At 32.0% G+C, this 27885-nt stretch overlaps 1 protein-coding gene across 1 annotated transcript; it reads right to left on the reverse strand.

The window, feature by feature from the left end:
* Positions 1-871: 871 nt before the first annotated feature.
* Positions 872-27799, reverse strand: LOC130442089 (titin-like). The gene is made up of 12 exons (XM_056776097.1): positions 27119-27799; positions 26642-26803; positions 20994-21324; positions 18672-18815; positions 11870-14172; positions 9202-9429; positions 8570-8940; positions 8185-8481; positions 4740-4876; positions 2563-2740; positions 2119-2428; positions 872-1105 (listed from the first exon to the last, which is right to left on the reverse strand). The coding sequence occupies exons 1-12, from the start codon at positions 27465-27467 to the stop codon at positions 1056-1058; spliced, it is 4860 nt and encodes a 1619-aa protein (XP_056632075.1). The 5' UTR covers positions 27468-27799; the 3' UTR covers positions 872-1055.
* Positions 27800-27885: the final 86 nt, after the last annotated feature.

A 27885-nucleotide genomic window follows, 5' to 3' on the forward strand; every position in this document is an offset into this window, starting at 1 on the left:
CTAAACTAAAAACAGATTGGTGAAAACCTATTTCATCAAGTTTTATTTGCTACTCCTATTTAGTCAATGACATGGAAATTTAATGCTCTAATAACGGCTTCAATTAAGAAATTCATCGCTATGTATTATCTATACCTTTTTCCTGTAAGAGGCTAGGTCAAGGACCGAGGATAATAGACGTCAGGTACTAACTCCTGTTGTAGGTTTTGAACCATCACTCAACTATTTAATGGCATTTCTCTTATTTTCTCATTTTTTCAGTATTCTAGGGGGCCTTCGAAGTAGGACGGTATAAGTTCGAAAATGTACCGTCGTTTAAATATCTGGGATAACTAGTGACGGAAAATAATGACAAATAAAGTCAAAAGGGCCAGACTCAAATGGCTACGCCTAAGGAGCGAAGGGTGCGTAAACGATGGCCGGCGACTGCTTGGGCGCGCAAACGATGGCTGGATGATGTCAACGATCTTCGGGGAGCTAAGTGTGAGGGGGTATAGACGTGTTGAAACGTGATGACTGGAGGAATGTGGTGGACTAGGTAAAGGTTCTTTGAGGGCCGTAGTGCCAGTGGTAGTAGTAGTAATAGTATTACTCATACCATACGCTCTGTAACATTTGGAGCTGTCTTTGTATTGATATATTTAGAACCGAAAACCTTATGAATATACTTTTCTTGTTAAAGTAATTTATTAGCATCAGAGATTTTATATCAATTTTGAAGTTCAGGTATTGAAAATTTGCAATACCCTTTTTTGATAATAACTATAATCTTATTGAGTTAATTTATCTCCTTTAAAAAATATGTTGATGTTTTTATCTTCATCTATACTCATTGTTCCACTTTATGAAACTTGCTATGGGAGTTTACAAAAATAACCAGCAACGTTACACTCATTTGATGTTTAATTAAACTTTATATAATCGATTTTTTTATACAAAGATAATTATTACTTACAGATGAATTAGTGTGTAAATCCACATTCAATTTATTTACAAATATGAAACAAAAAAAAAAAGAAAATACCAATTATTATTTTACACAATTATACACTATTCTACAAGGAATAATTGAAATGATTACGATGCACTGTTACAGCTGCAGATTCTGAAACAAAGAACAGGAAGTTAATATTTTGTTTTTCACTAATTCGCAATAGGATTATTTGTCATATTAATTAATTTTGCAACTATTTACGAATTGCGATATAATGTATATCTGCTACTGTAAGCCACTCGGTGTCTACTTAAGTTTTGAAATAGACAAATATTTATAATTGGATATGGCTTATTGTTTTTCAAAACATTCTCCATCGAGATCAATACACTTTTGGTAGTGTACCTCTAAAACATAAGATTAGAACGCATCAACCGCTTCTTCGGATGTAGAAAAACAAGGACTGTATGGCAGATACCTAACCTAACACATCAGTTCGATGTTTTGACTATTCAAAAATGTATTTGTTTGAACTAATCTATGAAAGCTCGCATTGTCGTGGTGGAGAATGGTTCATTTTGTGCAATTGGTTTCCCTAATATTTTCTAACACTTCTGGCAAACAAATGCTAGTATACAATTCAGAATCTACATATCTAGTTATACTAAAAAACAAGCGACTTTGCTTCGAAGTGATTCGTGCGCGGAGCGCAGCCGAGTGAATGCAAAATTGCGAATTCCATTAGAACAACGTAGAACAGTCAATTCTGAATTGTATACTAGCATTTGTTTGCCAGAAGTATTTGAAAGAATCAGGGAATCTAATCGCACAAGTCGAATCATTCTCTACCACGATAATGCGAGCTCTCACAGATTAGTTCAAACAAATACATTTTTGAATAGTCAAAACATCGAATTGAAGGGTCATCCGCTGTACAGTCCTTGTTTGGCATCCAATAATTTCTTCTTATTCCCGCAAATTAAAAATGAATTGCCAAGTCAACGTTTATCTACACCTGAAGAAGTGGTTGATGCGTTAAAATCACATGTTTCCGAGGTACCTCAATCACGATAATTGATTCAAACGCATTCAAAAGAGTATTGGTCTTTCTCAAAATTTAAGTAGCAATTCTCGTACCATGTAGTTATAATAACAAATAAATTATTATTATACATTGAATTTACCTGTCACTCCTGGTGTCAAAGTTGTAGAAGGTGCCAAAGGTGGTACCTGATATTGCTGATACGAATGAATTTGCATTGGTGAATCGGGCAAAGGAGGTTGCATCATTAGCATATTTACAGGTGGCCGATACACTGATTGGCTTTGATTAACCACACTTGGAACATATCCGTGATTAGTAACAATTTGTGGCTTGATTCGAGGGGGAAATATGTGTGGCGGAGGTGAGCCTGGAGGCGGTGATGGTGGAGGTAAATTGTCATCCTCTTCTGATTCGTCCAAAAGTGCTTCGTTAGATTTGATTATTTTAACCTAAAAATTTTACAGATACAGTTAAATTGATAATAGAGAAGGAATTTATATGTATTCTCAATTAATGATCAAGAATTTTTTTATTAATTGTTCAATATGGCAACAAAATAATGCTTTAGACTGAAGAGACATACCTTCACTTTTTTCTTCACATGTTTAGTTCCTAGTTTCGTTTTGGTATAACGCTTTTCCTTTGGTAGCACTTTAGAAGGAGGAGGTGGGGAAGTTAAATCTTCTCCAGCAGATGGTGATGTGCCTTCACCAGGTCTGATACCATCAGCAAATTGCACTTTCTTTCTACTTTTTGACAACCTACACGTGATAAAATATTCATAGTTAAATATTCAATGTAATGAGATGAATTTTGGTGGAACTGAGAGCTTGATAATTGTAAAACTGAGTTAAAACAAGTAAAATTCTCAGTGTTAAATAATAAGCACTAAATATTAAAATACTGGCTGATAAAATATAGATATGTATGTGAAATGAAAATGAATAATACGATAGCAGTATCAACTATAATAGAAGCAGTAGAAAATTGGACAATTTACAGAGAAGATAAGAAATAAATAAACAAAATGGAAATAAAACCCCTGAGAAGAATAGTGGAAAATTTAAGATAAATAAAATAAGATAGTAAAAAGTAAGAAAAAAGAAAGATTGATAGAAAAAATAAACAAGAAATAGTTAAATTCATATATACATCATAATGAAGGCTGCAAACACCTTTAAAAACAAAGAGGTAAACACGAAATAAATTGATAAACCAAATAAGAGAAGCTGGAGCCAAAAATATCAACAACTTTGGAAGAAATAAGGAAGGTGGGCAAAAAAATTGTTACGTAATGAACTGAAACCATCATACAATAAGTGGAGAGGTGAGAGAAGGAAAAGTGTCTATGACATTCAGTAGGAGTCGGTTCTGAAATATGAATGTTGTGTACTCAACTAAAAAAAATAGACCGTCGTTTATATTAATAGAAAACTGGGGGTTATAAACAATATAGCCTGCAAAAAAGTAAGTAACTTGGAATTTCTGGAACCGTTAGTGAACTGAACACACTGCTTACACCACCACTACACCAACACTCACCATTACACTATCTGATGAGCGTTTCGATAACTAAGTTATCATCTTCAGAGACTGAAGATGAACTAAAACCTAATAACTTAACTTACCTGTTTTATACTAAATTTTTCCACTAATAAAACTTTTACCGCGAAAATTAATACCAGCGGGAAAACCTCCTTGACAGGAATCTTCACATTTATTTCTTGACTACTAAACAATAGAGTGGGATGTAAAGAATTAGCCATTCGTCCATATTTAAGCTCTTCTTACATTTAGCAATTTCAATGCTTTCAAATGTATCCGACAATTTATTATTGGAAACATTTTTTAACAATTTTACATTGTTAACATTAATATTTTTGTCGTGATTATGCCATATTTTAAATGAGCTATGAACTCTTTAAATCGGATAATAACGGATCTCTTAGTCTGTCCAATATACCATATACCACAGCTAATTTCATGAATACCACTCTTTTCCAAATTTGGTATTTATTCTTAGGATTACATAACAATTGTTTTTATGTATTGTTGGATTTATAAACCAATTTAAAATTCTCTCTAGAACCAGCTGGGATGTATTTAGGAAAAACACTGCTACGTGCAGATACATCCCGGCTGATTCTTTTCATTGTATTCAACATAAGATGGTCAGTCTTCATTTCTAGGTGAATCCGCTAATTCACTTTCCACTTACCATCGAGGAGGTTTTGCCGCTGGAATTAATTGCGGGAGGAGGTTTATTGTTGTGAAAATGTAATAAAAAACAGGTAAGTCAAAATATTAGGTTTCAATTTATCTTCAGCCTCTGAAGACGCAACTTGGTTATCGAAATGCGCGTCAGACGTAATTGTGAGTGTTGGTGTAAACACTGTGTTCAGTACAAAAAAGTAAGAGTGAAAGCACCTACTGATATAGTTGATCTCAAGAAGAATTAACTGAGGAAAAGTTACAAATGCTGTATATTTTAAAATAAAATCAACCAGTGTCAGATAGTAGAAAATATTGAGAAACAAAAAATAAGATTAGACAAAATGAGATTTGGGAATACAGAAAGAGATAAAACAATTAAATCTCATACATTGGCATATGAGAATTCAAACAGTATGAAGACAGTTTGTATTGAAGATCAATTCAATGTATGAAGTCTGTTGGCATAAGAAACAATGTCTGTTAATATTTTCGTTCAAATTATTAATAATGAATGATTTTTACAATAAAAAGATTCAAATAACTCACCGTCCATATTTGAGAAGTATACTTCTTTTGCAAATAAGATCTTTAGAAGAATTAGAAATATGTATGGGGGGCCATTGTGCTGGTATATTAACATCCCCTTCCTCATCTTGATTTTCTACTTCAAGTTGTAAAGCTTTCTAAAAGAAACAATTGTTAGATCAAAGTATATTATGTAACGAACAAGAAAACTTGTAAAATTCAAAAATTTCCTAATATCTATATGATTATTATGCTGATAAATTTTCTCGATTATTGCGTCCAGAGAGTATAATTTTTTATTCTTTGGCAAAATAAAATATTCCTTGAAAATGGGTTTATGTTCTTTTTTTTGTCCCATCAGATCGTTAATCCAATTTTTTTATGTCTGTTGTAACAATTTTGATATTAACTATACTGAACCCAAAATCCGGATAAAAAGAAAATATAAGAAGCAGGCAAAGATACTCTAAGGGCACATAAGCGGCTGCTGCTAAGCTCTTGAAAGTGGCTATTCTGCCGAAGGCGTTCCCTGAGACTGACCTCATTGCGGAAGACGCTAAGGAAGATTTAGAGAGCACATATCACATCCACATCGAAAGCCTGGGCCAAAGAAAATTAACCTTAACTGCCCCACCGGAAATAGAATGCGCAAGCAACGAGACTGCCGCAGAAAAACACTGGGAACACACCCTTAGTGAGCCGGACGAACCTAACGTTTGATAGCAGGCATCAAAATAGCCCAAGTGAACGCTCGTCACGCAAAAGGGGCATCTGCAGTAATCGCCGGGCGTTCACTAAAGAAAACCTTAGTCCTAATCCAGGAGCCCTAGTTCTACAAGGACTCAACTATGACACAAGTAGTGACAGTATACCGAGATCATGTATCTTGGTAAGAAACGACATAAATCACCTTTGTCTTTTAGAATTTTTAACCAGAAACCTCCTACCAACTCGAGCCTACCTTGAATACGAGAAGAAACGTCAAGAAATCGTCATAGTGTCAAGCTACTTAGATGGGAACGAGCCTGTACTGTTACCAGAGTTGCAAAGACTAGTGGAGTACTGCCAGAGAAAGATTTGAACTAATAACCTTTACATACACAATGTACTGAACACACCAACATTTGTAACAAGAGTAAGGAAAGAAGTTTCAGACATAAGTACATCGAACGTAAAAGAACAGGTAAAAACTGGAGGGTATCGAATGAGCATTTTATCTCTGATCATAGAATAATCATGTTTAGACTCTTTAGACAGATTCCACTGAGCCAGAATTCAGCAGGAAAAATTGGAAAATACATACAAAATCAATCTACATTATAATTTAATGCGCATCTAAACCAGAAAGGCTAGACACCAACTGAATCTGGAGTAAGATCTCAAAGAAGTAAATAAGGCCATATTCGATGCATACGAATCGAGTTGTCCCATACAAAAAAGCAAAAAGGTAGCGATGTTCCCTGGTGGAATGAGCATCTGTCCAAGTTAAGAACCAAAACACGACACCTCCTTAACAGAGCAAAGTGTTCCGGGGACTGGCAGAGCTACACATGGCACTGAAGAAACCGGATAGCAGTTTCACGGAGAATGAGGAGGACAGAGCACAGCTCTTCCTGAACACTGACTTTCTGGAAAGTGGTGAACCGGCCTCAGAAAACAAAAGGACAAAACATAGAAAAACTATGAGTAAGTAACCTTCATACCAAAAGCTGGAAAAAAGGACACCGTACAACCCAAATCCTTCAGACCAATCAGTTTCACCTCGTTTATACTATACATGATGGAAAAAGCATATTTTGTTGCACAGAGCACGGAACTCCAGAGCATTATACCTGGGAACGTATGAAACTGAGGACGAAAATTTCTGGCAATTACATTCCACATTCTAGATTTTTTAAAAGGAGTGGGATAAACAGATCAACTGTAAGCACTGGATTCCCCAGTATCGCAGCAAAAAAGGGGGACACAATAGATCCTTCGAATCGCAGTGTATATGATACCCAAACATTCATTCATACAACTTTACTGACAATGACATTGAGTAACTTGTTAGTTTGTTTTAGCTATAGTGAATGAAAAGGGAATAAAAAATACAAATTAATAATTTATACCGCACACGTTGCTAAATAATTTGTACAATATATAATGTGTATATGAAGATATATCATTGCTGTCGTGGTAACATAATAAAGTACGTAGATATATTTGTTCATTTCAATTTTTTATCGGATGATGTACATTAAAGCACAAAAAAACAAGAAAGAGTCTCACATAAGATTGCAAGCTAGTATAAAATGGAAGCAGAATTCAATAATATAATAATAAAGAAATGTAAGAAATCTTGTACAGAAGAGAAGATTTTTGAGTTGTTTTTGTGAAATTGAAAATCCGTTGGAAAATTACACTTAGGTCTTGGTTTGTTTTTGCTTTAATACTAACTCTTCTTTATTATTTATTAGACGTTACTAGTTGTTGTTTTCATTGCCATGAGGTATAATTCTACTTGCTTTTTGCACCTTAGTGGTCATTTGGTCATTCCTTAGTTCTTATATTTAGTCATAACTAATTAGTTATTCTCCTTTGAGGTGACTTTGACGTTACTCCTCAGAACTGTGCGATTTCTGGTTCTTCCTAAAAAGAGAAATGTTTTGACAGCAGAAGAAAGCCATTTCGAAAGAAGCCTTCCATGGATTCAAAGTTTAAAAAAGTGCATTTCTAGCAAAGGATAGTAATTTGAAGAAGACTAAATCATATTGTATGTTAAGTTTTTATTTTATTTCGTTTCAGTTTCGTTTATTTCTAATCCTTATTCTTTTGACTTTTCGTTACATTATCTTAAATTAATGTTCCGTCCAATTTATCTCATATCTTGTTAATATTATTGTCTGCACGCACTTTTACTTCAACTCATATATGGATGATTATTACACCTCATTTTATTTTCCATAATAATGGCAAACAATAAAGAGAAGACATAAATATTTTATCTTATTTATGTATCAAAAATGCTTCCCTCACTTTTGTTTATTCCTTTTTACATATTTTAATCAAATAGAAACACGTCAAGAAACATTTCAAGCAGTTATAATGTCGTCTATTACGTGTTTGTTGTCATCTGCCATCCATCATCTGTCCAAACACAGATTAAATTTTAGGATTTACCATAAGGATCATTTGCGTACTAAAACTTGTCATGGGAAAGAGAAACACGATATATTGAATTGAAAGCTGCATGTTTCTATGGAAGAATCATTTATAGGAAAACTAGAATGAAATAATCAGATCTAGATTTACATAATCCAAATTACTACTATAAAATTAGATGTCAAAGTACTAATAAAATATAGGTACTATTTTTAAAATTGATGATAGGTCTTGTAAAGTGACCAGCATACCTTAGTTCTTTGAGGCTACCTCCAGCATTAGGAAATTAAAACAAAAGAACAGATATAAAAAATTTTCTTACTTTTATCATATTTTCCGTTTTTTCCTTCATCTTAATTTGTCTACGTTTTTCTTTCTCCCTTCTCCTATTTTCTTTCTCCTTTCGTTTAGTTTCTCTTTCGAGTTTCCTCTTTTCTCTTTCGGCCTTTCGTTCCTCGATCTTTTGTTTCATACTAATTTCAACTGATTGCTTTTCGGGTGTTACTAATGAATTCGTAACGATTTCATCTGGCGGCGGAACTGCAATAGGTAATGTAGACGGTAATGGCGGAGGAGCTGGCGGCAATTCGGTCGGAACTATTTGAAGAACGTTGCCTACCTACAGGACAAACATATATTAATACTCTATTATTTGTATTGGTATGGGATGTTTTTCACGAAATTTAAGGAATATTGTTTTCGTTTACCTGCAAAATCCGAGGTTTATTTTTTGATTGAATATCTTCCATATGCGTTTCAGTCTTGAGATTTAAGTCTGTAGGAACAATTTCAACCATATTACCGAGTTGTACGAAATTAGTAGATATATTTTCATTGAAATTATTCTTATCCATAGTATAATTCTCAATTTGAGAGTTATCTGAGAAACGGTTTTGGCAAAAATTGTCGTATGTTGTGGTGATAGGTTTGAAATCATCCTTGTTAAGTCCAAGTTCTATATTGATTCTTTCATCGAGTGATAATCTTTTCCCATCATCTGACTTCATCTGTCCCATGTAATATGACACCGGAGACTGTGCATATTCTTCTAAATTTGGCTGCGGAAGTAAGGAATCATCTGAAATTAATTATAATTTGTTTTAAAAAATTACTTCAATATTTACCAATTCAGATTTTTTTTAAATTAAAGTCTAAATAAAAAGAATGAATGAAAGATCTAGAATCATATAAGAACAATTTGAAATATTATTCCAAATATACTTCTTCTGGAGCACTATCGTTAAAAATAATTACACAAATTTAGTCAGTTGACTTCTGCATTGTCGTGAAAGCTTAAATATTAAAATAAACAAAAAAAATAGATGTGTGAGATTTGTACCTGATATTGTCGAATCTGCTACACTTCTTTTAGTTCCTTCTAATGGAGAAGATAATACGTTTTTAAATTCATTTATTACTTTTTCTTTTTTATTGTCCGTCCTGCTCAAAATTCTTTTATTGGTTCGATTCCTCGGAGAGACGCTTCTTCTAGGCGACCTTCTTCGGGGAGAGGGCGTTCTTCTCCTGTGAGGGGAATAATGTCTTCTTGGATGGTATTTTCTACTCGCTAAAAATAAAATTTAAATGAAAAAGATAAGTTAAAAAGAAATTAATTTGTTATCGACCTCCCACTCTATTTAAAAAAATGAATAAAAGCGTCGTGTCTAGATAGAGGACGTTTTAGAATGTAGATAGAGGACGTTTTAGAATACATTCCACAATGCCTAATTAAGGATAAAATCAAAAATTTGGGGTTCAATTGAGGGCTGCCACCCAGATTTCCGTAGATAAGTCCCAGTCTTTAATATATAGAAATTTTAATTTCTATATATATTTAATTTCCAGGTTTTTCACCTTCTTTTATTTACTTTTAACTTCGTTTGTTTAAAAGCTGGTGGCGTTCAATCTAAGTGTCAGTTATTTAAATATTTGAAGCGAGGCCGAATGCCACTTCCTGAAGAAAAGTCTGCAGCTGGGGAAGGAAGGTTACAATGGACTATATAATCAGTAAAGGTATTAAGAAAAACAGGGAACATGAGAGGCAGAAATAACTTTTATTATTATTACTATTACAACTTAGGATGATATACCTATCATTACTATTTATAACTTTCTAGATATGTATTAGCTAGTTTGGGAATTTGTAATAGACTTTAAAAGGAGGTATGTCATATTGTATGTCCATACATATCAAACAGCATAAGTTAATTTGTAAACTTTTTCGACACAAAGCAAATTTTGTCAAAATCGGTTCAGTAATTTCTTAGACAAAGTTCCCTGAGTAGCACTCATTAGGAGAACTTGGCTTAACAGCATTTTGTTTTCAATTGCTACAAGAGAAATTTACAAAGTGTATATAAAGCAATAAAAACTAAACTGAGCTCAAAATTATAAAGTAATTTATTAGTGGGTTAAAAAGTCCGAAGGTTGAACCATAGATGAAGCTGTTAGTATTAAATCCATATCATTTTCGGCCCTAACCTCAAAAAGACAAGTGTATAAATTTGTCGGCTGGAAAAATGGAAAAAAGGAATTTTGAATACATATACAATATATAATAGACGTTGATTTTGGGCAAAAAAATACTATTAAAGGCAAAGCTTGGCTTAATAAGAGAGGGAAATCAACCTTGTGGAGTGATTTACAAAATTTAAATGAGATGAAATAAGCACCGAGGATGATGCACGCAGTGGACACCCGAAAGAGACTATCTCCAACAAAAACATAAAAAAAGTCCCTAAAATAATTTTGTAATGTGGAGCTGATACCCTTAAGATAACATAGGAACGTGTTGGACATATCGTGAAAGAATGTTTGGTTATGCAAAAACTTTATTGAAACTGGACAACGACTTTATCCTGTTTTCAGACCTGAAGAGGATGCTCGCTGGAGAGAAATTTTTCGCCGATTAACAGTTTTCACCGAAACTGTACCCTAGTTTGAGGCTTAAAACAAATCGACATATTGTATGACCACTGTAATCATTCTATCACCCTCGAAGAATAATAAAATCAAATTCTATACTGGCTTACCAAGTTTTCAGTCCACCTGTTATAAAAAGGAAAATCCTTTTGAAAATTCTAAAATACCTAAATATGCTATTTATTTGTTTGAGGTCTGTGCCATCTTAAATAAAATACAATTACAAAAAAAATTATTTCGTTATCGAATCGATATTCGTCACAATCCGGGTCGTAATAATTGTAATCTACTCCAATATTGGTCCAAAGCTTCACGATTTCTTAGACATTCCCTAATCTCATAATCAAGGTAAAACTTGGTCTCTGAAAACGCACGCCAGAGAGTGTAATTGTGAGTGTTGGTGTAATGGTAGAAGCAAACAGAATATTTAGTATTGATATCAATAAATGAGGTCGTCTTAATGCTTCCAGGGAGGCAGTTGACGAGTAGGAACTCATGTGATTTTCATGTTTTAACCTAATCAAACTTAGACCGACACAATTTATGGTTTTTTAGAGTTTGAATTACTACAAATTTAAATTACAAGCAAAATGGAATACCCAAAGTAAAAATAAAACCCAAGATGACAGCACTTAAAAATGTCATTAGCAGGACCACCAACCATTCATAATGAAAAGGTGCTGGAAGCAAAGCTGTTTGAGAGCAAAATGGCTGAGTTCAATAAGTGATTGTAGACCCTGGTGTATATTCATTCGAGGACGAAGTAACTAGACAGGATAGGTGATACTTCTTTTTCCTCTAATTTCGCTATTTCCTAAAAGATATTCTTAAGTGGTTTTAACTGTTTTAAAATGTTCTAGAACTATTCTAGAGAAATTATAGGGTCTAAAATAGCTAATAAAAGCAGCACATAACAGAAATAGAAAATGACAGATGAAAATTTAGAAAAACGTGAAAATTTCAAGTATAATGTTTTATATTTTGATTTTTATCATCCTAAATTCGCATTAATTGATAAATTAAAACTATTTACTGTATATTTTCCAGGAATAATTTATTGGAATAAATATTTTTGATCAACTTACTTGGCGATCTACTTCTATAACGCTCCGGAGATTTTCGTCTTCTTCTTGGAGAATATTCTCTCGGCGGCGAATACGTTTTCCTTCGTGGACTTTCCCTTCTGTATTTAAATGATTGTGATCCTCTTCTACGTGAACTGTCTCTACTAGGAGATTTATCAATCAATTTATGATCGCTTTGACTGATACTATAAAGCTTAACTTTAGACTCATCAAATTCATCATTTTTAATGGTATTTTGGTTTTTCATACTCTTTTCTTTTGGTGATTCGATTACCGATTGAGTTTGTTTTGGTTCGGTTAGTTCTTTTTTAACTTCTATGGGTTTTAAAGGTTCCTCATCGTCCGAATCGCCCAATTTTAAATTAGAATTATCTATTAATACTTTTTTTGACGGTAACATTAACGTTGTAAAACTGAACGATTTTGTTTGGTCGGTTAAATGCGGAGTGGTAACAATATCAGTTTTACCATCTGTGTCTGAAGTCGAAGAAGCGGCGATTTTAGGAGATAGATTAATCTTCATTTGAGATATTTGAGTATTTACAATACGAGGAGAAGGTACCGGCTGTAGTTTCAATTCGTCGGGCATTGGAATAAATGGAATATCATTAGGTGCGATGATTATTTTCGATTCTTCTTTTGTCACATTATCAATATGATTATTTGGATCACTACCGATGGTGTTGCGGTTTTCGAATGTGGGGCTTGTGTTTGTATTAGAATTTACGGCTTTCATAAATTCTTCGTATTCGTTTTCTAAAATGGTGTATGTTGTTTGTTCAGTCTTGGGTTCAATGTCCTTCTTATCCCACCTACACCTCTTTTCTAACTCTTTAGTAACGTTAACTTCATTTTTTTCCTCAATTGGATCTTCTCGTTTCGCCTCTTCTATAAATATGTTATCTAGTTTCACTACTTGAATTTCCCTCTTTTTAAAAGGTTTTATGTTAAGAGGTATTTCCAGATCTCGAATTTCGTTAGTTTCTATGAATTTTTCAATGGGTCTCCTTTCTGGCAATCTCTTTTCATACAATTCTTCATCACTTTCCCAACAAGAAGAATTTAGTTTGTATTTTTCTTTTGGTATATTTTCATCTTCGATTTCCCAAAGTTGATCGTCTTTTTCCCAGTTTCTACAATAGTTGTTAGTATCAGGTGTTTTCGCGACATTATTAGTCGCTGATTTAAAGAAAGTTTCATCTTCAGGTTCTTTTTTTATCACTATATCAATCAATGGTTCATGTTTTTCATCTACCGTATTCTCCTTCTTAATTCTCTTTTGTTTGATTTGTTCCGTTTTTTGTATTTGATCTTCACTAATTTTTTCCCCTTTACTGTGTTCTGATTCACTATCAGAATCTTCTACTAAAACTCTTTTTTGTTTTGGAGTTTTTTCTGGAGTAGCTTCCTTTTTGTTGGACTTTTTATTATTTGCTTCTTCCTGTTTTTTTATTTTCTTTTTAGGCTTTTTCTCAACATCTTCCATAGGAGATTGATTTAATGTACGAATAAGTTGTTTACTCTTCTTATTTATTCGTTTGTCTTTCTTTTTCAACTTAATTTCAGTTGTATCTGTTTTCGCTTTTCTCTTTGTACTTCTATTTGCTCTAGTTTTAGTTTTTTTCTGTTTTTTCTTTTTTTTATTTCCGTTATACGAATTGCTATCTTCTGAACTACTCGATCTTCTACTTCTAGATTTTCTCTTCTTCTTCTTTTTAGGAGTATCGTCTTCGGATTGTTCATTTTCAAGTTTTCGTTTTTTCTTCTTCTTATATTTTAGATCTAATTTATTTTCTTTGTTCATTTGTTCATTTTCGTTTTTCCGTTCTTCTGATTTTTGGATACTTTTTTGAATTTGTAGTAACGGAAGGGCAGATATATCTGGTGTCAGAATACCAGTTTCGTCTTCTAAAACAGATTCATTTACTACTGCAACTGATTCTAATCTATTTCTTTCCGGTGTAAATACTGATGTATCACTTTTAGAGTCACTAAATGTCTTTGAAATCGAACCTTGTTTTTCATATTTGGCTTCTTTGATTAAAAACTCATCAGAAAATCCTCTTGCAAAAGTGCTAATAGGTTCATACTCTAAGTTACTCAGTACAGGAGTTTCAACATTTTTTTTAGTAGTGCTACATATTACGATTTCTTCAGTTTCAATATCGTCCTCTTCATCTGAATAGTTTTGAAGAAACGATAACCCAACGGATTTTTCTAATACTTTACATTCCGTAAAAGATTTCCTCCATTGTTTATTATACCAAGGTCGGGACGTAGGTTTCTTGGTTTCTGGTATCACTCTATAAGAAAAATATACATTTATTTTTAATTCTCTGTCCAAAATAAAAAAAAAGTTTATTGACAACATAGAAACGTACAATGTCGATCAGCTAGATATTGTTATCATTGTCTTTATTGTATTGAAAATTCTATCAAATAGGTTATAGACTGTGGTCTATATCTATACAACTGCAAAATTACATGTTTTATCGAAAATTATTTATTGTTTGATATATTATTTTATATTTTGAAAAAGTTAAAGTAAAGTAATCTGGTATTGACATATTGGATAGATATTTTATTACTTGCAGCAAACTTCTTTGTTAAAATTTTAATATAGATATCAATAGGTTGAATTTTTATGTTCTTGCAACTTCAATTGCATCCATCAGATTTGGATTTAAATTTGAAAATATAGGATGACTATGACTATAGATGAATTTAAAAATATTAGAAAAAGTTAATGTATTTATTCCGTACTTAAAACTTATACAATAAGTTTATGTCGCGCAGTCGCATGTTTGATGTTGTAGCAGCTGGTACAAACACCAAAGCTTATGAATATAATGTATGCTTAAAGCTAGATTACTTAGAGAAAAGTTGGTACAGTATAGTATCTGGTAAAAATAATACATGTTAAAGAGGCGGTGAAAAGCAAAACAAACAGGCCCGGACTGAGGTAAATTTTATATTGTCTTGTTACTAAGTTTAAAATCAGAAAAAGGAACAGGACACTTTTCTAAAGGGGTTATAAGCCAAAGTAATTCAAAGGCACTGGTCTCGAAATGAGCAATTACAGTAACATCAAAAAAAACTTTGTGTTCAATGTATTAAACAGAAAAAATCCAGTAGGGGTATGTGAAGGAATATTTTTATACTATTTTTAACAGAGTATTTTGTTTGACTTCTTTATTATTAGCTGGTAAAACACCACAACATGTGTAGCCATCAGACAGTGTGGTGACGCCAAAGCGAATAATGTGATTAATGAGCACATCAATTTTTTTCCCAAAAAAAGAGGCAGTAAACCGCTGACATATCTTGAATATCAGTTGAACAAAAAAAACATATGTTCGAGCTTATCTTACGCCTATTGTAAATTATAAATATGTTCAGAAACATGTTTGTGACCATAGTTTTGTAGGCTTCAAGTGGATCTGTGATCATGCGCAAAGAGTTGTCTGTGAAAATAATTCTCTACCGTAAAACAATACTGCAAAACAATTAGCTCTAACAAGTCACTAGTATATAAAAAGACGAGTCATGAAATTTTACAAAAAATTGAATCTGTAACACCTGTTTTCGATTTTATGCAGAGTATACCACTTACTTTTTTGCCAGTTGATCTAAAAACTGCAGCCGTATTTGGAAACCAATCAACCAACTTCTTACATGAATGGCTGATATAATATAACCCAAAAATATTTTTTAGTTCGTGGTCATTCGTTTTTGTCAAAGAATAGAGTTTTTTGTGGTAACCGCATCTTTACCCCTTTGGAATATATTTTCTTGACTTTTAGAAAAGTACTCGTGGTTATGTAATGGAAAGAGAATATATTGGCGGCCTAAGTTTTTATTGTCAAAAAATACAGCCACAAGTGTTTATGATTCAAAATGTCTGTTGTCATTTTTTTTGTAAGTTCAAATGAAAATAAACGATTTTGAATGTTTATTTTTTATATACCAAGAAAGTGAAGTTATTCTTTAAAGGACGAAACAAGTCCAATTGGAAAAGCAAATTTTTTTGGAGAAAGTGAAGTTTTTAAATTTACTAGTAAATTTTATGCTACTCGTACTCCGAGCTGCTCAGTTTTTTATTTAAAATAACATTCCATACAGTTTATTATCTCTGTATAATAGATGCTTCCAGAGGCGGAGTTGCCGGCCCTGGGTTATCCACAGTTTGCCCTCCCCCACGACAACCGTGTAGGTTTACATTGGTACAGCGGCGGGTCGACGGCAGCAAGGCGGCCCCACAAAGGTTGTAATAATAAAACTAAAATCAAATTAATAAAAAAAGAAAGACGGAAAGTTTATGTTGGATTAAGAATAATCAAATTCAAGAGGATGAGGAATTACAATCCAATAACTTGACTCTGATTTCAATCATGATTGATTCTGGATTTGGGTCATCTTAAAATTATTATTTGAAATTTGCACATATTTTAAAAAAAGGGCTATGCAGTGACAAAATTTGAATTTTTAATAATGAATATGCTAATTGCTGGAATATTTGTTATTTTTTTCACTGTTTACTAAAATAGGCCGCCCACTGAATTCTGCAGCCCATATGTAAATCTAGCTCTGACTGCTTCAATTGTTGTTCTCATATTAAGTAGTTTGAAACTGTTATTTCATTTATCTAACTTGTTCATTTGAGGTATATTTGGAGGCTGATATCTTTTAGTTTAATGCGATATTGTTACTGATATTTCCTGGAGTTATAGGAGGATGTCATAAATGAAGATGGCATATTTCATTACAACTTTTTGTAAACAGAAGAAACAACCCTAGGAATTGAAAGATCCAGCAAATCAAGTGCTTGATACTACAGACTAATTTTTTGCTTAGAGTTCGTGAGTCCCAATATTGTTCTGTTGGAAATACTCCACCTAATTTAACATTCGCTAGCCACCTTTATTCAATTTTTTGTCATTCTCACCAATATTCGAGGATTGTAGTGTATTTCAAATTATGGATCTATTATTATTTTGTGAATTATTGAGAGTTAAATGACCTGTTGGCTAGAAACAGAAGAAACAAGCCTAAGAATTGAAAGTTCAAGCAAATCAGGTGCTTTATGCTACACAAACTAAATTTCTGTTTAAAAAATGGTTCAAGAGTCCCAATATTGTTCTGTTGGAATTTCTCCACCTAATTTAACATTCGCTAGCCACCTTTATTCATTTTTTTGTCATTTCTCATAAATATTTGATGATTGCAGTGCACTTCAAATTATGATTCTGTTATTGTCTTGTGAATTATTGAGAGTTAAATGTACTGCTGGCTAGAAACAGAAGAAACAACCCTAGAAATTGAAATATCCAACAAATCAGGTGCTTTATGCTACAGACTAAATTTCTGTTTAGAGTTCGTGAATCAATCTGAAGTTCCGAGAACTATATTAGCTACTCGGAAGAAGATCGCCAGTCTCACTACAAAATAAAACCTTTCACGACCTACAAAATAGAATTATGGGAATGTGCCAGCAAATCTAGTATTGCTCTTGTACAACGAGGACAATCTAAAATGCTTCGATCACTAGTCAATACACCATGTTACATCACAAACAAATTGATCCATCAAGACCTCTATATTCCAACAATACAAGAAAGAAACCATAACCATTACCTAAAGCTGGACAGCCATCCTAATTTACTGCTACAGCCACTAACCCAAGAAACAAACAACAGAAGACCGAAACGAAGCTGGCCAATTGATCTCAAATAAAGTGCAAGAGACCTTCTCACTGGAGAAGTCTCTTTGGGACATTGCCAAGACCAACCTATAGGTCCATAGCCAATAGAATAGCTCATAGAAAATGTATTTCTGATTGCTGTTAATATTAAAAAAAAAAGAGTTTGTGAGTCCCAATTGTTGGAATTTCTCCACCTGATTTAATGTTTGTTGGCCACCTTTATTCAGTTTTTTGTTATTTCTCATCCATTTTTGAGGATTGCAGTGCATTTTGAATTATCATTCTGTTATTGTCTTGTGAATTATTGATGATTGAATGTGCTGTTGGCCGAAAACAGAAGAAACAACCCTAGGAATTGAAAGATCCAGCAAATCAAGTGCTTTATGCTGCACAGACTGAATTTCTGTTTATAAAATGGTTCAAGAGACCCAATATTTTTCTGTTGGAATTTCTCCACCTCATTTAACGTTCACTGGTCACCTTTATTGAGTTTTTTGTAATTTCTGACCCATATTCGATGATTGCAGTGCATTTCAAATTATGAATCTTCTAACTTGTTCCTGGTAATGACTTAGGAATTATTGTGACTTGAATGTCCTTATGTACCATCTAGCTGGAAATAGAGGAAACAACCCCAGGAATTAAAATTTTCTTATTGTAATTCCAGATTTGCTGGTCATAATTGTTTACTTTTCTATAATTTCTTGCTTAGCTGATTGTATGTCTTTCTAATGTCTCGGGATACATCCAATTTCTTCTCATTTCATCTCTTTAACTGTTGTGATTTGGATGTCCTGATATACTATCTGGTTGGAAACAAAACATATACACAATTAATACCCTTGACTTCCACAGCTTGTTACCATTGACCCAACCAGCCTTGTAATTTGTGAAAGTCTAATTGTTCTCACATAGAAGTTCTCTACCATCTGTTAAGTAATTTACTACAAACATAAGATTTTTTGATGGAATCTTTTCTTTCCTTATGATAATTACATTGATAATTGAAATAATAAATTTATTCTATATAGCTGTTCTACACTGTAAATTAACTTCAAGATTTGTGTTCAACTATATTTTACATATAAATTAGGTGCTTACTTAACACGTTTATTGATGACGTCTCTAATACACTGTTGACGCTCTTTTGTAATAAAACCATACAACTGATGCCGTGTGGGGAAACTGTCTTTAATTTTTTCAGTATTAACACTGTATATAATATGTGGTCGACTATTTGTTACCCTAAAATGAAAATAAAATTATTAGATTAAAAATATATCTAAAAAAGTTGTAAAAACAATTTTTTCAAGAATTAATTTTTACATAGATACATTTTTGAGTATATACGTCTATTGCTTCATAGATCAACTTCCCTTCTGGATATTTGTAATAAAAATGTGTCATTACTGTCAATTGTCAGTTAAAACATAATTTCTTTAAATATTCCAAACGCTTTCCTGATGTGTGTTCTAAATGGGAAATATTTTATAAAATTCAACGCCAAACATCAAATTATCGCTTGTGTGAAAATAATTTTCTGGAAAGTGATTTTAGAAATTTCAATAGAAAAATTTTAAAGTATAAAGCTATCCCATCTATTCTTACCTCATTGTCTACTTCCATTTATGAAGATCACAGTTAAGCCAAAGTTAATGACCGTATAGTAAACTAAGAACATTCATATGCTGTAAATACAGGTATAGTAGACACAGAGAGTGTTCGTGCCTCAACATCTAGCATTTTAGCTATAGAAGAGCTATTGGAGTTTTCAAGTGAATTTTCAGAATCCATTGTTACAGAGGAAATTGGTAGTTTTGACAAACAAAAAGTTCATCGGAATACAACAGTGAAAACATAAAAATTGAAAAACAGTTTGAAAAATAACAAAGAGCAATTAAAGACATTGAAGAAGATGTGTGAAATTGGGACATTTGACTGTATAGAAGAAAGTTTAAATAATGTATCGAAAGAATTCAATAATTACAGCTAAGAAAAATTCAGACAAGATACAGTAAAACGATGACTATACAGGATGAAAATTTTGCTCTTTCTATAAACTAAATTACTGAACACACTGTTTATACTACGACTACACCAACCTCACAATTACAACACGCGTTTCGATAACCAAGTTATCATCTTCAGAGGCTAAAGGTAAACAGTGACATTGTGGGTGTTGGTGTGGTGGTAGTGTAAACAGTTTGTTCAGTATGAATATCCCCAACGGTTCCAAAAATTCCAACTTTGCTGTTGTATTTTATGTATCTCTGGTATCAATATTGCTCATTTTTGACTTATGTTATGGACACATAACATTAAACCTTTTAAAATACCTTCATATTTATATTCATTAACAAACTTTTATGTTTTTTGGCTCACTTGTATTAACAGTAATATTTTTTGTCAAATCACAAAATCATTGTATTACATCATTGTAATATTTTGTCAGTTTTCATTTTAAAAGTGATATTGTAATCATGTCTACTAGTTTTCCTTGGTTTAGTTGAACATGTATGGTAAATTTTACTTTGTAAATGTTCAAGATGTTTTTTATTGTGAATTCAGGGAATTGGGTGGAAATGAATAACATAGAATACAATAGATATTCTATATTGATAGGTTAGTTCTGCCTCGTACCATCGATGGCACTGTATGTCTCCGAATAATCGTCGTACTTATGGATCTATTTTATACTGTTTTCAATTAACTAGATGTAAGTTCATCTTCTATGAACTTACTTAACTAACATGGAAATTCTTAAATCCTAAAGTCCTACTCATTAGTATATCCTAGTTTCTAGTAATTTTATCAACACTACCATTTACTAACTCAAATGGTTTGAGCCTATTAAGCTTTCTCACTAAATTGGCATTGTCTAGGAGTTGGATAATCTAAACATTCCCAAGTTGTTGTATCCTTTGTTCATGGCTACTGGCGAATTAAACTATAGTCTGGTTAACAAGTCCTTATGGAGATCACTGTTACGGCAGTATTAAGATGCATTAACAATGTTCCTAATATTTTATTTTGGAAACGTTGTATCACTTAAATATTACTTTTACTGACATAGCCTCAAAAATGTATGCCATATGTCCAGCCAGGCTTCAATATATGTTTGTGGAGAAGCAGTTTGTTTTGTGTTCCTTTTTAGAAGACAGTACATCTTTTTATAATTTATACCATTTCTTTTCAACGCGAATCCTTGTGAATAATTCATTTTTTCAATAATGTGCAATAATTTTTTTCAATTTGAAAGGACAATATGACTTCCAGAGGAACTAATGCAGTTGTAATGAGTAAGATGGGGTCCTCAAACAACAAACTGTCATAAAACATCTGCCTTTTTGATATAAAATTTATACACATTAGTAATTATGTTGCCTTTTTGAACATTATTTTCATAGGAATAAAACTACTTACTTAATAGAATGAAGTGGTACCTCCTTTATTCCATTTTCCATTTCAATTCTACATGGAACAATTGGAGGTGAGGGTACATCCAAATTATATAATTTTTCTAATAAATTCACAGAAAAACCTTTTCGAGCAAAGGGTCTACCTCTGCTACCATCTTTTGGAATTGATAAGTTTTGTTTTTTAAATTCCGTCCAATCCTTTGGATGTTTATGCACAGGTGAATATCTATCTTTATTTTTAACATCCTCCGGAGTAGGAGATTTACGACTGAAAGAATCTGTACGTCTGTAATTTCTCTGTTTTATTCCTCTCCGTTTAAATTGTTTGTTTCGATCTAAAAAAAAAATTATGTCACTGTAGGAATTTCATCCATTTATCTCATAGACAAAAATGTAGTTAAATATTTGCTAGTCTAGTAAAATTTCAACATCACAAATTTTATTGTTGTTTAGAATAAATTTGATAGTGAGATTTACTATAGTCGAACAGAGTGTATAGTCTAAGGAAACAAATAGTGTTGTTATAGTCAATTTATGATAATTCAACATACCAAACATAATAATCAGAAGAAATCTACTATGAGTTAAAAAAGACTCATGTCGTACAAAGTTAGGATCAAAAGAAATTATGAAGAGAAAATAGAAATACATAACAAAAAAAAAACACTCAAATATTATGGCGTTATTATAAGAAAAATGAATATAATAAATGGAACAAGCTCCATTTCTAATACATAAACAGTAACAACAATCCAACAAAAAGAAATCTTCTCACATAAAGACCAACAAAATAGTCAATACAGCTTAAAACAAATAATGACCATGGATTTAAATATGTAAAAAATGGAAGAAATTACTGAATCGAAGCCCCAGAGTCTTACAAGAACAAAATTTACTGATATCTAGTAATAAGGAAACCCCAACTCAAACGATGTGTTCTTTTTCTTTAATAGTATCCCTATCCTATTTAATCCCGAATGTTTATCCTCCCCGTGACCCCTACTCAAGTTGCTGAGTTCCAGATCTCATAAAATCTTCTTGGTAGTCTGCCTAGTGGTCTCCATACGTTTGGTTTCCGGTCTTTTGCTCATTTTAATCATCTTTTTTATGGCATTCATTTATAATCTCTCCAACCTCGTTTACGTTCTCTAATCTATCTCAGAACATCTCGAATTTCTAGTTCTTCTCTAATATCCTGACTTTTAATTTCATCTCTAAGGCCTCTCGCTCACTCAAACGCTATAATACTGAAAAAAATCGGATTTCTATTAAAATAAATGAAAAACCTAAACGACTTCAACTCTCCAAATATTTATTGGTAGTGAATTTGAAATTTTGCAGGAAGTCTAGTATCACCAAAAATCTCATACCAGAAACTGTAGTTGCACAAAAGCTTCACTTCACCTGCTCCAATTCCACAGCTGGTACCAAAAATTAATATACAGATATAATGAACTAATTAAATAAATTATCGTCATCATGATCCAAAATATAACACATCCACCTCTAAAATGTTCTAGCTGTTGTGCTGAAGATCATGGGGATAGTAACTAAAATTCCAGAACAGTCCAACGAAACTAATAGATGGTATCGTCAACAATAATATTAAATCGTTAAACAAAGCTCAAAATAAAAAAAATACAAAAGGAAAAACTTAATAAGAAATTAGGAAAAATATTTATTGAAATACAGAGTAGATATAGTTGTACACTTTTCTCACACAATTTCACAAACATAACCCATCGACAGTGTGAAAAATATCAAATTTTCATCTATTATGGGTCAACAGGTACATCCTCAAAAAACTCCTAATAATGATATAATGCATAAACTTTGCACTTTGTTTGATTTTCTGAGCTGTCAATCAATCTAAAATGTCCCCTTATATCGTGCATGTAATTTTTTCATGAAAATTGATAGTTCAAAACTATAATAGAAACATTTATTCTAGATTATATTCATTGACTATAATTCTATTTATCAAAAATGAGTTCGAAGTTAATAGATTTTAAGCTGGTTTGTTTGTTTTAATTCCTATAGTTTTGATCTATCAATTTTCATGAAAAAATTACATGCAGGGTATGAGGGGACTTTTTTGATTGACAGCTCCTGGACTATAAAGACAGCAGCACAATATGTAGAAAATTTCTTGATAAAAAATTAGTTTCAAAAACACTACCTATTTCAGTCCTTATGAAAATAAATAAATAAAAACGAAAATAGGGCGAAACGTCTTTTATCTGTTTTTTTTGTTAAATTGATTAAATATCAAAATCATAAAAATGTTTAAGAAGTAAAAAGTTAAAGAAATTTATAAAGACAGTTAGGAGCAGGTTCCTCCATAGCTAAATATAAGAAAAAAGAAAAAAAGAAACGATCATTCTTAAATAAATGTGAAGCAACATATTTTACTATCCTTTTCGTGGGAATATTGAATGCAAAATCCTTTTCTTATAAGATATTATACTTTTATAATATTGACTTTAAGATAATTTTGGAAGTAAAGTTTTTCATTTTAAAACATCTGTTAAACACATTTTTAACTTTTACAATTTGCAATTTCTGGAACTGTTGGCGAAATTTATACTGAATACACTGTTTACACCAACACTCACAATTACACTGTCTGACGCGCGTTTCGATAACCAAGTCTTCAGAGACTGAAGGTAAACTGTTTGTTTTCTAAGTTCCAAGTAGGACTACAATTAAGTGTATCTGTCTAAATAACGGCGTATTATTGCCGTTCATTTGCCTTTTAAGGAATACTTTCTCACATAAGATAAACCTATTTTTAAAAGTTTTTATAAAAATAATAAATTTATAAAATGAGGTATCTACGCCTATGGTAGATATATCAAACAAAATTGTCGCAAGGATTTTTATAATCTGCAATTGATATTGGAATAACTATAACTGTAAAGTAGCTTAGTATGACTATAAACAACAAATTTAACTTTAATAAAAACATAAAAATAGCACTTTCAATGAATAACATACAAAAACAGGGGCATAAGCAATAAAACTGCATCATATACATAAAAAGGTTTTTGTAAACAGATACTCTAATGTGGCTATATAATACTCGTCAACATGAACACCTGTTGAGATAGCAGAAACAGCAACCATAAGATTCATCACAATAACAAGGTATCAATCACACCAACTACACAATTCAGCAATTAAAACAAAAATATCTCAGAAGACAGTTTGGGAAGTTATAAATACAAGAAAACTAAAGTGATGTTGAAGTTAAAATACAATAAAGCTTTTTATTCTTATACAAATTTTTATTAATACCAAATCTATTATATTAAACATTGTATTACAGGCTGAAGGACATCGGTAGATGGCCATTTGATGGTCTTAATAGTTAGGACAAAACAAGGAAAAGACGTAAGAGTAAAAATTTTTAAATATTGGTGAAAATAAACTGTTCTAACAATAATTTCCTATTTAAAATAAGGCAACATTGTAAGAATGTAACCCAGAGAGAGAAACAACCTCTTGTGTTGGGAAGCATTAGGATCTGTTAATCACCTAGTTACAAAGTGTCCCTTAATTAAGGTTTGCCTACCTGACTTTTAAAGTATTTGTTAAGATTTATTATACACTGACCACTCCTAATGGGAATAATTAAGCGATTCCAAGTGTCCCTTGAAGTTCCATTAACGTATCAAATTACTTAATTTCATTTTATATTGATGTGACTCTAACCAAAATAAATACCAAATACCAAAATTGTGTACAATAGAATTTTGGTATTTTGGTTTGTAAGCGGATACGAGGCTTTTAATAGTTTGGCATTTGTCGAGTACAGTAGTCGGAATATTGAAACCAAGTTTAATTAATTATTTTCTTGCTTGCTATGTGGATGCAATGAATTAATTAACAATTATAAATGGTCATACATCTTCCAAACCATCAATCTCAGAAACAAGCCTAGGAAGATTGCTAAATCAATGTCGTTCATGTTGTTATTCTATTTGCAATTAGTTTTTAAACTAACTTTTCATGGATAACACAGCCAATAATTATCGAGAATTAGATATATTTTTATAAAGGAAGAATTTTTTCACATCACACATTTTTATGGAATGTACTATATGGCTATAGGAAAAACTCAAAAAGAGATCCTATTCCTTAATACTTCCTAAGGAGGTATAATTTCTTTACTGATAAACAGTTAGAATTAAGTATATTCACACTAACCGTGAAGTTTGATTGATTCAACCATCCATTTTTTCAAATCTCCCAGGAAATAATCAGAGGGGGGTAAATCTGACGAATAGGGTGCATGAGGTAGCAATTCAAACTTTAATTCATTAATTTTGGCCATCATAATAACAGATGTGTGAGCTGGTGCATTGTCTGGATGGAACAACACTTTCTTCTTAGCCAAATCCGGCCATTTTTGTTTGATTTCTTCGCTCAAACGTTGCAACAAGTTCGCATAATACTCGCCATTGATAGTTTTTCCTTTTTCAAAACATTCAATGAAAATTAACTCGCGCGCATCCCAAAATATAGACGCCATGACCTTGCTTGCAGATGGAAAGGTCTTTGACTACTTTGCAGCCAGTTCAGTCCAATGTTTTGATTGTCCTTTTTTTTCGGGTGTGTAGTGATGGACCCATGTTCATCCATAATTATGAAACGACGCAAAAATTCGGCTTTATTTCTGTGAAACATTCGATGGAAATATCTGTTTTCATTCTATTGTGAGTAAATGCTGCGCCTATCTTGTGCACAGTTTTCTCATTTCCAAATTTTCAGTTAATATGCGATGTACCGCACTTTTTGAAATTCCTACTATATCTACTAGCTCACGCACTTTTAGTCTAGCACTAGTTCAACTTTTTTATTGATTGGGCTAAGGCCTTTCAAATAAAAGTATTGTATTTTTTTCCATATTTACTAATTCAGTCAAAACGTTCATTTATGTTATTAATCTGCTGTATGAAGCCGCAAATTTTTTCTTAAATGCAGTCCTGTACATGCTCGGCTTTGACGTTTTTAACTCTGATCATGTGCACTATGCGTGAATATGTTTTGATTTACTATTTTTGTTCGATAGAGTAGAGAAAAATATATAATTGACTATTTTTCAGTTGTGAAGATCATACCAGTGTCTTCAGTCCATTTAACTACAGTTTGCATTGTATTTTTCAATATCATAAGATAATCAGCGTATATATACTGGATGAAGTATATACAGATATCATCTGCACAGTGCATGCATCTTATTTTAAATTTGAAAACATCCATACTCCATAACTGAATTTTCAGTTATGGTTATTACAAATATAGATTTAGATCACCCCTGGTAAAAGATTCTTCAAACTGCCTTATAATGTCTGCAACTGTTGGTGATATTCATACTGAGCACACTATTTACTACCATTACCCAAAACACTAACAATTGCACTGCCTGAGAGTTATTGTCCAAATATAAACTTATGCTTGTAAGCTCCTTTTTCCTCAAGTTCATATTAAGTGAAAAAAAATTCATTTCAAATTCATTCAAACAAAAAATTGCATTAAATATAATGCCTAATCTTATCATTCATTTGCTGTTTGTTACAAGATATTTTATTAGCATGACAATTTAAAACCACCAGTATATTTTATTTTATGGACAGTAATTACACATACCTGGCGAATCTGAAAGTTGACACCTGATTGCATCTGTGACTGCTAGACGCCTGCAGAGATCTTCAAATTCTTTCTTTTTTAGATTCTCAAATTCCTGATCTTTCCTTTTTATTTCTTCTATTTCTTGGATTACAGCTTTTGCCTTGGCACCTGGATACAGATCTATACAAAAATTATTACAAGACAAGTAATTACAAGAAGACTACCGTTATCTTTTGTACCCCTTTTACAACTAAAAATATTGTATAATCATAGGAACATTTTTTTAATATTAAAATTACTATGAAAAGTTCAATGTTCTAACAGTTAGTTAATGTGTATAGTTAATACTTTAAACATGTTAAAAACCAATGAGTTGAATACTAGTAGCTCACTGGAAGTTAGGAAAGTAAATAGAAAATATGTCTGACTAACTACATTTACCATTCAGCTAAATTGCTTGTTCTTAATTAATATCAGTTCAAAATATGTTCTTACCTTTTTTCGTTTTTTTTGCAACTTCTTTCTGAAATTTATTATCAACTTTTTCTTCTTTGACAGGCGATTTTCTTACTTGTTTAGAGTAGGCTTGTAATCTTTTTTTTGCTAAAGATGCATTTATAATTGACGTTTTTAATAATGGATGCTCAGTTTTTGAATTTGATTCGTCACCTAAATTTTCATTAGAGTCTGTAGAAAAAGTAGGACTATTGATAAAATTTTCATTTGCGAATAGGTAATTTGGTTTTGGATCGTCTGCAATAACGTCGTGAACACATGATAACTCCGGATCAACATATTTTGAGTCGGCATTTTCATCAATCCAGTCTGATTGCAAATTTTCCATTTTCGCGTAGCTAACTTCGTATTTTGATACGGCCGTGTTTTATTTTCCAGATAATTGTGCCATGCTTTGAATTGCTACATTTCTTTCAATTTACAATTATTTGTACATAACTTTTATATGTAAACCAGTTTGTAATATTTTAACCAATTATGTTACATAAACTTACAATTAATATATTATCTTTAAAACATAATTCCTATATTTAACAAACTACAACCCACTTATAAAATCTGTTAGTTTGTTTCTGTTATTCTCATTTTCTCTTGACATCTTAGGCCCGATATTCAATACCAAAAGAGATGCTATAACTGTCAACAGTGTCAAAGAACAATAGAAGTATTGGAGTTTGTGTTCATTTTGACAGTTGTCAAAGAAAATGTTTTGTGCTAGAAAACTTACCTTTAATATGTTAAGGAAT

This window comes from Diorhabda sublineata, chromosome 3 (assembly GCF_026230105.1).
Source record: "Diorhabda sublineata isolate icDioSubl1.1 chromosome 3, icDioSubl1.1, whole genome shotgun sequence".
Lineage (NCBI taxonomy): Eukaryota > Metazoa > Arthropoda > Insecta > Coleoptera > Chrysomelidae > Diorhabda > Diorhabda sublineata.